This window comes from Nomascus leucogenys, chromosome 5 (genome assembly GCF_006542625.1).
Source record: "Nomascus leucogenys isolate Asia chromosome 5, Asia_NLE_v1, whole genome shotgun sequence".
Taxonomy (NCBI): domain Eukaryota; kingdom Metazoa; phylum Chordata; class Mammalia; order Primates; family Hylobatidae; genus Nomascus; species Nomascus leucogenys.
In genome coordinates this window covers 757227-770275 of record NC_044385.1, presented here as the reverse complement: position 1 = coordinate 770275, position 13049 = coordinate 757227, and the positions used below count along the sequence as shown (strand labels likewise).

At 43.9% G+C, this 13049-nt stretch overlaps 1 protein-coding gene and 1 long non-coding RNA gene across 6 annotated transcripts in view; one reads left to right on the top strand and one right to left on the bottom strand.

The window, feature by feature from the left end:
• The first annotated feature begins 356 nt into the window (after nucleotides 1–356).
• The window catches only part of GCSAML (germinal center associated signaling and motility like), a 58014-nt gene continuing 45321 nt past the window's right edge, over nucleotides 357–13049 (top strand). For 3 of the 5 annotated variants that reach the window (XM_004088012.2, XM_012506475.2, XM_012506476.2), the window contains exon 1: nucleotides 8568–8685. Coding sequence is in view for 2 of the 5 variants with exons in the window: in XM_012506473.2 (XP_012361927.1) it covers nucleotides 8621–8685 (65 nt within the window). In the remaining 3 variants the exon portion in view is untranslated. Of the gene's footprint in view, nucleotides 514–8567; nucleotides 8686–13049 lie in introns of those variants that run through there. The other 2 variants (XM_012506473.2, XM_012506474.2) reach the window with 2 other exon arrangements.
• On the bottom strand, nucleotides 6347–12430 carry LOC115835074. Its single transcript, XR_004029993.1, has 4 exons — nucleotides 12203–12430; nucleotides 9985–10050; nucleotides 8001–8374; nucleotides 6347–7564 (listed from the first exon to the last, which is right to left on the bottom strand). It is a non-coding gene; the product is annotated as an uncharacterized LOC115835074 (long non-coding RNA).

Here is a 13049-nt window from a genome sequence, read left to right as displayed (position 1 = left end):
CGCGTGGGTGTGCGGTGCGGCCCTCTGAGGCCTCTGGCTCCTGGTCTGGCCTTGCCGCGCCGGCTCCGGGGGCTGCCATTCCACCCTGACGTCGCCGCGTACACGTACCTGGGGCGGTGCGGTCACCGCTGCTTCTGCCACTTCGTGTGTGGGACGCCGGCCATCACCGCATTTCCGCGTGGACGCCGGCCATCACCGCATTTCCGCGTGGACGCCGGCAGGGTGGAAGGCCTGGCTTTCCCAGGCCACCCCAGCCGCCCTGGCGCCTCTCGCGCGACTTGGCCTCGGCCCCTCGGGGGCGGCGCACTGCTGCGCATGCGATCTCAGCGCCTGGCCTTCCCGCGCGGCTGCCGCCCTTTCCACAGCGACTCTGTCTGCACTAGCGCCGTAGCCACTTCAACTGCCTGCAACCGCCGCTGAATTCCCTCATCCACACGCTGAGAGGACGAGAAAGGCGCCCTGGGGCAGGCTCTCGGGAAAGCCCGCAGCCGCTGGACGCGGGAGGACATGGAGGTAGGCGGGAGCACTCACCCCGCGATTTCGTCTGGTCCGCGAAGCTTTTTCTCTTCAGGACAACACTGCACAATGGCATCCATTAATAATACGGTGGGGTACGGCTGCCGCTGCGCTCGCCTGCAGTCCCAGCGCTTTGGCAGGCCAAGGCGGGCAGATCACTTGAGCTCAACAGTTCCAGACCAGCCTGGGCAATACAGCGAGAACCCATCACTACCAGAAATGTAAAAAATTAGCCGGGCTAGTGGCGCCTGCCTTTAGTCTAGTTACTTGGGAGGCTGAAGCGGGAGGATTGCTTGAGCCCAGGAGTTTGGGCTTCAGTGAGCTCTAATCACACCACTGCACTCCAGCTTGGGCAACTGAGCAAAACCCTATCTCTAAAAAAAGAAAAAAGCGCCGAGATTGTGCCACTGCACTCCAGCCTGGACAACAGAGCAAGACTCAGTCTCAAAACAAAAACAAACAAACAAAAAGGAAAAAAGCAGCAGGGATGTGAATGTGAATGGAGCAAGGTGTTCTCTCTTTTGGGGGTCTCAGACTTTGTATCTTTGCTTGCAGGTGGACTGACTGCCCCATGTCCTTCAAAGTTAATTGCAAAAGAGTTCATTGCAAGAGATAATGTGCTGGTGGAAAGAGAGATGCTGCTGCTTCTTTCCTCAGTGGGGTTTTACAGGCAGATAATGACTGCTTTGCAGCTCATTTGCAACTGTGATTCTGTGTCCGGAATTGGTGGGTTCTGGGTCTCACTGACTTCAAGAATGAAGCCGCAGACCTTCGCGGTGTTATAGTTCTAAAGGCGGCGTGTGTGGAGTTTGTTCCTTCTGATGTTCGGATGTGTTTGGAGTTTCTTCCTTCTGGTGGGTTCGTGGTCTCGCTGGCTCAGGAGAGAAGCTGCAGACCTTCACGGTGAGTGTTACAACTCTTAAGGCGGCACGTCTGGAGTTGTTCGTTCCTCCCAGTGGGCTCGTGGTCTCGCTGGCTTCAGGAGTGAAGCTGCAGACCTTCGCGGTGAGTGTTACAGCTTATAAAAGCAGCATGGACCCAAAGAGTGAGCAGTAGCAAGATTTATTGCAAAGAGTGAAAGAACAAAGCTTCCACAGTGTGGAAGGAGACCCGAGTGGGTTGCCACTGCTGGCTCGGGCAGCCTGCTTTTATTCTCTTATTTGGTCCCACCCACGTCCTGCTGATTGGTAGAGCCAAGTGGTCTGTTTTGACAGGGTGCTGATTGGTGCGTTTACCATCCCTGAGCTAGATATAAAAGTTCTCCACGTCCCCATCAGATCAGTTAGATACAGAGTATCGACACAAAGGTTCTCCAAGGCCCCACCAGAGCAGCCAGACACAGAGTGTTGATTGGTGCATCCACAAACCTCAAGCTAGACACAGGGTGCTGATTGGTGTGTTTACAAAACCTGAGCTAGACATAAAGGTTCTCCACATCTCCACCAGACTCAGGAGCCCAGCTGGCTTCACCCAGTGGGTCCTGCACCAGGGCTGCAGGTGGAGCTGCCTGCCAGTCCCACGCCATGAGCTCACACTCCTCAGCCCTTGGGTGGTTGATGGGACTGGGCACCGTGGAGCAGGGGGTGGTGCTCGTCGGGGAGGCCCGGTCCGCACAGGAACCCATGGAGGGGGTGGGAGGCTCAGGCATGGCGGGCTGCAGGTCCCGAGCCCTGTCCTGTGGGAAGACAGCTAAGGTCTGGTGAGAAATTGAGCGCAGTGCCGGTGGGTCGGCACTGTTGGAGGACCCAGTACACCCTCCGCAGCTGTTGGCCTGGGTGCTAAGCCCCTCACTGCCCAGGGCCGGCAGGGCCGGCCGGCTGCTCCGAGCTGGGGGGCCCACCAAGCCCACGCCCACCCGGAACTCCAGCCGGCCCGCAAGCGCCGCGTGCAGCCCCAGTTCCCGCTCGCGCCTCTCCCTCCACACCTCCCTGCAAGCTGAGGGAGCTGGCTCCCACCTTGGCCAGCCCAGAAAGGGGCTCCCACAGTGCAGTGGTGAGCTGAAGGGCTCCTCAAGTGCCACCAAAGTGGGAGCCCAGGCAGAGGAGGCGCCGAGAGCGAGTGAGGGCTGTGAGGACTGCCAGCACGCTGTCACCTTTCAATTCCACTGAGCGGTAATGTCAATATTAGATCAGATACAAGAGTAAGGAGACAGCATGGCAGAAACGCACGTGTGTGTCTGTGGTGCGTGTTTTCTGGGGTACACTTGTTACTTCCCATGAGCCCTTTTGTTCTGAATTTTCCAGACCCCTGTACAGATGACACTGTTACTTTCTCAGGCTGTTACCTGCCCCCTCAGGCCCTAAGCAAGTAACACATACCTGCCTAAGAGCAGTGTTTCCTTTACATTTCAGGTTATATGCCACTTACAACATCAGTTTAAATGCGGCAAACATTCGTTATTCTAGGTTAGCATAAAATGGATTAGAAAATTTCACAGAGGACTATGCATGGTAGTGAGTCAGTTGTGTGTATGTGTGTGTGAAATGTGTTTCATACACCGATATAAAAGTTTGAAAGTCACTGCTTTAGAGAGTTTCTGTTGGAACAAGCTTCCAAGCAACCCATGCGTCTGTACTAGAGGAAAATCTAGGAATATCACTTTAAGGAAACATAGGGTTGTGTGTGGGAAGATATGGACTCAAAGAGTTTGTAGAGCAAGGAAATCACAGCTGCTTAGCATGGGAGAGTTTGCCAGGATAAATGATGATGATATGTTGACAGTGATAATGTTAATCATGCTAATTATGATAAAAATGAAACTATTTTTTCAACTCATGCATTTTCACCTTTTGACATTTCTGAAGTAGGAATATTTTAAGATTTAGTGGCAAGTCATAGTTTTTACTTCATATTTTTCCTTTAAAATTTACACTAAAAAATAAAGGTGAGCTTCTCTGATTACTCTAAAAATAAATGAAATTGCATCTATTTCCATGAACTACTTAGTTCCTGTAATGGCTAGTTTTGTGTCAACGTGACTAGGCTGTAGTACCCAGATATTTGGTCAAATACCAGTCTGAGTATTGCTGTGAAAGTACTTTTTTCAGATGACATTAACATTTAGATCGGTAGACTTTGAGTAAAGTAGATTACCCTCCATGATGTGGATGGGCCTGATCCAATTCAGCTGAAGGCCTTAAGAGAAAACAGACTCAGGTCCTACAAGGAAGGAGGAGTTCTTACATCTGCTTTCAAGCTACAGCTGTAACATCAACTTTTCTCAGAGTCTCCAGCCTGCCCTGAAGAGTTCTGATTTGCCAACCCCCATAATTGAGTTAGCCAGTTTCTTCAAATAAGTACCCCCACCTCTACACACACACACACACACACACACACACACACACACACACACATCTTCTATTGATTCTGTTTCTCTGGAGACCCCTAATACAGTTGTACTGCAAACTTCCCAGAAGTTATAGAAGATAAAGCACATCTTGATCAAATTTGGATACGTTTTTGCCTTTTTTTAAAGGCTTAAACTCTTTAGGTTAATGCGTAGTTTTCAAATTTCTTTTCTCATGTTCAAATAGCTGTTTCTTTAAGCAGGACAATCTTTCCTTATATTTTCAGTTCAGATTTCCTCATTGGATTATTAGAGGTTAAAAAAATTATGGACATTGCAAAAAGGGAAAAGGGGAAACCAACTTACATCTATACTACTTTATGTTCTGATTTCTGAAAGGGAAAAGAAGTTTGTTGCAATCTTCTGTGTTTCTTATTAAGCCTCTGAATTTTTTCACTGCTCTGTCTTACAGTTTTAGTGTGCTTAGCCTGGTGTGTACTAGACATTGCCTCTGGCACTACACCACATGCATTTAGTGTGGGCCTATATAAACTTAGTCAAGCAACTGTGTTAGAAAAAAAATTTTATTCTGTGGTGAAATAAATCTTTTAGAATTTGAATTTACATTCTTGCATTTTTTTTTTTGCAAGGAGAAAATCCTATAGGCACCTTTCTAACCATCCACCCAACTAGGAATTGGGAATCCAAAAAAATTGAGAATCCACTCAATTTTTGTATACCTTCAGTATTAATTACAACAGAATTGATGAGACTGTTACAAGGTTGTAAGCATTTTCAACCGTTTATGAAAAACATAATGTATAACTTTTAATGAGAAATTTTTCTGAGTGCTCTAACAAATACAGCTTCACATTGCTAACAGTCTAGTTTTAGAAAATATATATGAAATCCTCTGTATTGTATCAAAAATGTTCATCATTTTTAGTAAATAAATGAATCTCCATCTACTGTTTGTCAGTAGCTCTTGCTCTGCAGTTTGGGGTTGGCAACCTCCTACAGAACAGATGCCCCTTCAACCTATATACACTTTATCTCCTTTGAACCACTGTAGTTTTGGTCTCTGTTACAGCAGTGTAATAATCAAGTAATAATCAAGACCTATGTGAAGAAAACTGGAAATCTTTCCTGAAGGAATAAAAGATCTACATGCATATATAGACAGGAATAATTCCTAACATTCATTGAGGTTTTACTGTGCTAGTCACTATATTGAGTACCAATTTCTCATTACTTAATTCTCTGCAGAACCCTTTCAAGACTGGTGTTTTTGCCACCCTTTACAGATAAAGACAACAGGGTTCAGAGAGGTGGGTTTATTGACCAAGGATTCATAGTCGAGTGAGGCATCAGGACCCATAGCAAGTACTTTATGACATGATCCCACCCCTGTGCTTCAGTTCCTTTGTTCATTATCCACATGGAAGTCTTGGTCCTGCAAACACGGTAAATTTTCCAGACATTAATTTAAAAATGTAGTTCAATACCAACCACAGTCCCAATAAGATATTGTTTTGGGTTAGGAGGAAACTAGCTGTGACTTTAACTTGGTAGAGCAGAACATAGTGACAACCATGAAAAGTCTAAATTAGAAAAATAGATAATGATTGATGCCTTGTTCTACTAGATGACAAAATATACTATACATCAATAGCTATTAAAAGTGTGTTACAAATGTGAATAAAATAAAATAAATAAATATTAATAGAATTGATATTCCTGAAATAAATTTGCACATATATGAAATTTTGAATATGGTAAAGGTATAATTTGAAGCAAATAATGAAAATACAGCTAGTGAAATAAATTGTTTTGGGTCAATTGACTGAACATTTGGAAAACAACATCTGTCTTACACACACACTCAACACACACACTCTGCAGATGCAGTGAATTGAAAACTTAAACATAAAATAGAAACCATAAAAAGAGAAGATAAATACAATCTGGAAGATCTGAGGCCATTTCTAAGCATAACTCCAAGCGTGAAGGCTTATCATGCCCTTTACTTCTTCCAAATAGTCTGAAAATATGAAATTCCATGCATCTAGGGTCTCTAAGACATTTATTATCTGGGCCTGAGGGATCTCTCAGACCTCACTTCCCACCACTCTTTCCCTTACTCTCTTTCAGCCTCACCAGCCTTTCTACACATGAAGCCCTTCCTCTTCCAAAGCCTTGATACTGGCTACTCCCTCCTCTTGGGATGCCCTTCATACCCATGCTGTGTGACTTCCTCCTTTGTTTCAGGGGAGAGCTCAAGTGGCAGTCCCTAGACCTCATGTCACCTTCTCCAGGCTCACCCTGCATGGCAGTTGATCGTATCTCTTAACCGACATTCTCATTTGCTTGCTTTGTTGGTGAGTATTCTCTCTTCCCGGAACTTTTGCATCCCATGAAAGCAGGGATATCAGTTATTTATTCCTGCATCTTCAGCCTCCAGTACAGGCTGCATACATAAACCATGTTTAAATAATAATTCATTTCTTTGAATGAAATAATGAACAGTCCCACAACTAGAAGGCATAAAGGCATGATTGATAGCATTTAATACATATAACATTTAAAACTTTTGTACCACAAAGGAAACAAACAAAACAGCAAAAGGATAAAACATCCCACTAGAAAAATGATTCAACACTTATATGATGACAAAGATGTGTAGAATCATATGTCAACTACTGCTACAAATCAGTAAGCAAAAAGGTAAAACAATGAAAATTTAAGAAAAAAACAATTTATTGAAGAAACAGCCCCAAAACATACCAGATGTTAAACCTCACTAATGATTAAATCAATGCCAAATAAAATGATACTGAGGTAAGATTTACAAGTAAAACTAAAGTTACTGACAAAATCGAATGTTAGTGAAATTGTGAGAATATATGCCTTTGTACACATTATTGGCAAAAGTACGAATTTGGTATCTAAAGGGAAATTTAAATATGTCCACATAATGTCAACATGTTCTATAACGAAAAGCAAACTAAAGTGCTTTTTCTATTCTCTCACTCAACAATCAACACAGAAGACTTCTGTGGCTAAAGGTGATGGGGTTAAGCCCATACACCAAGCAATCAGTCCTGTGGCAGACACCAGCTGGGTGTCCTTCAATTCAGTTTTAACGCCAGGTCTGCTGGGTGAGGGCTAAGTCTCATAAGACATCCCCGTTTCCAATACCAATTATAAGCCTCAAGTTCTTTTTACCTGTGCGTCTGACCAGTCAATAAGCTGTAAGTCTGGGTTACCACAGCCCCCTTCTTGGGTTTGATTAATTTGCTAGAGCAGCCCACAGAACTCAGAGGCATCTACATTTAGCAGTTTATTGTAAAGGATATTGCAAGAGATGCAGATGAAGAGATGCATAGGGTGAGGTATAGGGAAAGGCTGTGGAGCTTGTATGCTCTCTCCAGGTTCACCACCTTCCAGGAACCTCCATGTCTTCAGCTATCTGGAAGCCCTCTGAACCCAGTCCTTGAGGGTTTTTATGGAGGCACCATTCTGTAGGCATGACTGATTAAATCACTGGCCATTGGTGTTCTGCTTAACATTCATCCCTTCTTCCCTCCATGGAGGTTGGGGGCTGGGTCTGACTATCTTAATTCTCTAATTCTGCCTTGGTCTTTCAGGTGTCCAGCTCCCATCCTGAAGCTAGCTAGGGACTACTAGCCATTTGTCAACTCATTAACATACAAGTACCACTTTAAGGAATCCAAGGATTTTAGTAGTTGTATGCCTGGAAACCTGTTAAAGACCAGATATACGCTTCAGAGTATATACATGTGAATACCATTTGATTTTTTATTCTAAAATTCATCTTGAGCTACTAGTCAAGTTTGCAAGGATTTCAATACACATGAACTTATTGTAGCTTTGTTTGTAATAATGAAAATGAGACATTCCATGGTCATTAGGTTTGAAATATACCTGTGCACAGCATGTGTTGTGATGAGAAAATATCTGTGATCTATTAAGTGAATTTATTCGTCAAGAAATCTTGAGCCTGCTATTTTCTGGGTTGGTTTCTGAATTCTTGCATTCCTTTCTTACCATAAGAAGCTTGCCATGTTGAGGGTGATTATAATTTTTAAAGTTTATATTTTTTGCTCTATCTGGCTCACAACACTTGACCTAAAATTCTGACAGAAGCTGGAAGATAAACTGGTGTGTGAGAAATTACCTTAGTCTGGGTGTTTCCAAGGCAGAAGCTGTGTCCAGTGCACATGTTCTGTGATCCCAGAGGGCAGGAAAGGGCAAGGACAAAGGTTTGGCCATGACCAAGGGTGACTGGCGCTCCATCCTTCTGGAACCTGGGAGCTTTGTGAAATGCATCTTATTTCAGAAAGTGTGTCTCCACTGGCTTACATCCCCACAGTCAACGTGGCCTGGGTCCTTCACTCTCCACATTTCTCAGCTGTGCATGCTGTGGTGATGCATGACCCTCGCAGTGTGCAGCATGGGAGGAAACCCATACATGAAGTAGAGGGTTCACAGAGCAGGTTTGGGATGACCCAGGTTTTCTGTCCTGTGAGAAGCCATCAAAGCCTATGGTTGCTGCAAGAGGAATAAAAGAAAAGGTGGAGCCTAGAAAATTCTGACATATTAGGCTGAAAAGGGACCTGGCATCGAAAGACAAGTGGTGTCCAATATGGCATGTTAGCATTTTCCTCTTCATTTACTATAACTTAAATCCAAGTAAGATGGGACTTCCCTCTATTTAGAAAGGTCTTCTTTCACTTTCTTTCAGGATTTACTGCCTCAAGATGGGTATGTTGGAAGATTCCAATAGTTCTACTGGATATGGAGCCAGAAATTGTGTGGAATGCCTGGTGTTTCTTTCAGTTCTTCTTGGATGCCAATCTGAGGCACAAATCACATTTCAAGCGTATTTCCTTGGGTTCTGGAGAGGATGTCTTCATTTTCTGTTAAGCATTTAGGGAGCAGTTGGGTGAGCACATGACCAATCAGCCTGAGCATTTAAGGCAGTTGGAGGAAAGTGTCAGTTATGGTCATCATTCTCCTCTGTGCCAAACAGGGGCTGATGGATGGTCAGGGCAAAGCCCAGTGCTGTCCTCATGGTTCTGGGAGGGTCTGTATTGTCTGCTATCCCCAAATAAACTGATGAGGACCTGCACTCCTGTCCTGAATTGACTCCCAGCCTTGAGGTCAAGAAGATGACAGATATTTGGGGTAATGGGTCCCAGAGGGTCCTACTGCCACTTCCTCATTGCTTTCTCTGGAGGTTCTACAAACTTGACTACTGAGCTTAAACAAAGCCATAAACTGGCAGAGGAAAATTACAGTGCATCCAAACTCCAGAGATTTTTAATTAATCTTTTCAAGAGGTTAGGGAAAATTTTTAGTATTCAGATTGAAGTTTTTCTTCAGATCTTGAATGTCTGAAAATTTTTCATTTTAGCTTTTAGTGGACATATAATAATTGTACATATTTCTGGGGTAAATAGTGATGTTTGGATACACATAATGTATAGTGATCAGATAAGTGTAATTAGAATATCCATCATCTCAAACATTTATCGTTTCTTCGTGCTGGGAACATTCAATATCCTCCTTCTAGCTGTTTGAAAATACAGAATATATTATTGTTATGGTCATCCCACAGTGGTATAGAACATTAGAACTTACTCCTCCAATGGAGCTGTAATTTTGTATCCTTTAACAAGTCTCTTCTCATTCCCCCACTCCTCCTATGCATTCCCAGCCTCAAGTATCCTCTGTTCTACTTATTTCTATGAGATCAACTCTTTTTTAGCTTTCACATATGAATGAGAACATGCAATATTTAACTTTCTTAAAAATTTTATCTAATACTTTAAAAGTTATGATTTCCCCTATTTGTTTCTGTTTCTTCAGTCTTTGGGTTCTAAACTGAGTAAAAAATGTCAAAACTTGATTTCCTACCTTCCTGACTCATACTAATGTTATCATGTGTCTCTGACTCCTAGAGTACCTGCTGCCTGCTTTTTTACTTCCCCTTCCCCCACCCCAAGCCCCCAAAATTGTATAATTATTTTTTAAATTTCATTTTAGTTTGTTTTTAATTCACAAATAACAATTGTACATACTTATGGGGTGCAGTATGATGTTTTGATACATATATACTTGCGTAATGGTCAAATCAAGGTAATTAACATATCCATTACCTCAAACACTTGTCATTTCTTTGTGGTGAGAGCATTCAAAATCCTCTCTTCACAACATGAATAAACCTAGAAGACATTGTGTTAAGTGAAATAAGCCAAACACAAAGGGACAAATCCTGCATGATCTCACTCATATTTCATGTTTAGCCAACTATTAAAGAAGGAAAAAGCATGGGCCAGTTTACAAATGAATCCGCATTATACACCAGCAACAGAAAGAAGCAAATGGCATTATACCACAGTACCCCTCCAGGTGGTGCTGAAAGATGGTGAGGAAGGGAAACTCCCCAGTGGTCAAACTACAGGCAGTTTAGCTGGTTGTTAATTTTTTATAGAAGGAGACAGGCACAGAAGTTTGGATATGCACTGATTTAGCAGCATTGGATAACAGGTTATTATTTTGCTGAGAGATTTGTGAAGAACAAGGCTGGAAAATTAATGGCAGGCAAATCTGGAGAAGAGGACATTGAATAATTTCTTGAAAAGTGCACAGATCATGAAGATATTTGGTTTACATAAATGCGCATGAGAGGGCATCCACTGCAAAGATGGGTCTTGATGGTATGGTGGATAAGATGACTCATCTAGTAGATAATCAGTCAATCTTTTTTGCCAGCAGGCTTGCTCACTGGGCCTATGAGAAATTTAACATGGAAGCAGGGATGGAAACCATGAATGGGCTCAGCATTATGACATTTCTCTCACCAAGGTTAGCATGTGATTTGGCACTATTTCCAGGCGTCTGGCTGGACTAGTAGCATAGTGATTACTTTGGACTCCTTTGAGCATACAGTAAGCAATGTTAGTCTTTATAGGGACAGAATAATATTCTGGGGACAGTTTTGTCTTCCATGCCCCAACCATTTACGTAATGAACAAAGCCTTAACCATCACCATGGCATCCCCTGCAGTATCACCTGTAACCAGGAAACATATTTCACAGCAAAAGGGGTGTGGCAATAGAATCACCCTTGGAATTCATGATTCTTTCTTCATACCTCAGTATTCAGAAGCAGTGGGCTTGACTGAATGATGGAATGGGCTTTATTGAATGATGGAATGGCCTGCTGAAGGTTTAGTTATTGAAGCTGAGAAACAATACTGTGTAAATAAGCACTGCTTTCCTACAGGCTGCGGTGTATGCCCTAAACCTGCAGTCACCATAACCTGATACATGAGTCCAGAAACCAAGAAGACATGAGAGTGTCTTGTACGTGATGCATAATAATCCAACTGAAGAATTTTGCTTCACTTCACCGAAAGTTTGGGTTTGGTGTGATGGTTAATTTTATGTACCAACTTGGTTGGGCTATGGTGCCCAGTTTTTGTTCAAACACCAGCTTAGGTGTTACTGTGAAGGTTTTTTTTTTTTTTTTTGATGCGATTAACATTTAAATTAGTAGACTTTTAGTAAAGCAGATTACCCTTTATAATGTGAGTGGGCCTCATGCGATCAGTTGAAGCCTTAAGGGAAAAGACTGACCTGTTTCCAAAAAGAGGGAATTTTGCCTCCAGACTTTGAACTCAAGCTGTAACATCAACTGCTGTCAAAATTTACAGCCTGCTGGCTTGCCCTGCAAATTTCAGACTTGCCAGTTCCCTAAATTGTGTGAGCCTATTTCTTAACTCTCAATCTCTTTCACTCTTTTTTTTCTCTCTCTCTCTCCATCGGGATGTGTGTGTGTGTGTGTATTTGTGTATATATTCTCTTCTACACATATTTTTGGTTCTGTTTCTCTGGAGAACCCTGACTAATACAGTGAATTGGAAGATCCTAGTACCAAAGGAAAGACTACTTTCACATTATATACATATATAAAATCAAAAACAGGAACTGCCACATGGTTGACTTGGTCTTCCCATGCCTTTGAATCATCAGGCAGAGAATGAGGTTACTCTACTGATAGAGGTGAACTTTATTGATAGGTTACTCTATTGATAGTTCTTTAACATCTAGAAAGACTAGCTGTTGTAAATTAGGACTCGTTTGTCCTTTAGATACACTGTATACACAGATAAGTAAAACAAAAATGCACAATCATAAGAAACAATGGTGAATCTCGCGTCACTGTAAGCACAGTGGCTTAGAGCTCTCTGCACCTCCCTTTTCCCCTCCTTCCCTGAACCAGTCCACAAACACCATGCCATCCCCCCCACAAAATAACATTTCCTATGAATTTTAACAAAAAGTTATTTACAAAATGTGTCATTTTACTACCTCTAATTTTAACATATATCAGGTACTTCAGAACATCTAGAAGGAACAGACATTTCAAAAAAGCTTAGCGTCGTCACCTCTATATACAGAAGTAATAAAATGCACACAAACAATGGACAGAATCTGAAAATGTCTTGGAAATACGACCCATCAGGCCTAGGTAGGTCTCGCCCAACTGCGACAGAGCGGTCGCCCAGGACGTGGACCTGTCGGCTCCGTGGCCTAAACGGGCAGCCGAGCCCGCGCCTCTGGACCGCCTTCCTCGCCCTCCACAGCCTAACGGCCTCCGGGCGCATTTGGGCGGCGCCATGTTTCCTCCCCGCTTACCGCCGCCACCCGAAGGCGCTGAGTCCCGGCGGCTCGGCGCGGTCTCGGTCTGGGTCGGTAGGGTTGGGCCGGGAGACCCGCGGCCGGCGGGGTCCAGGCTGGGGGAGGCCGCCGCTGCCATCAGGTCCCCGAGGTGGAGTAGGAAGAGTTTCGCCGCGGCTTCAAGGCCTGGGCCCGACGGGGGAGCCACAGCGGGGGCTCCGGAGCCTGCAAGGCGGAGGCCGCGGCCTGTCCCGGGCCCAGCTCACCCCAGGCGCAGGGCCGAGGGCTGGGAGGGCTCCGGGGGCTCCGGGGAACAAGCCGGCTTCGGCCTCCCCGCGCGCTCTCAGCATCATCAAAGTTTATTATCCACGGAGCGTCCTGGAATCCACCCGCTTCGGATACTGAGGAACAGCTGTATAACAACGCAAGGAGTTTACAAAACAAGATGACAGTCAACATGTGTATATATAGCGAAAACCAACAACGCAATTTAACAAAACTATGATAATTAGCAAACAATAAATGTATTTTCTTGGTC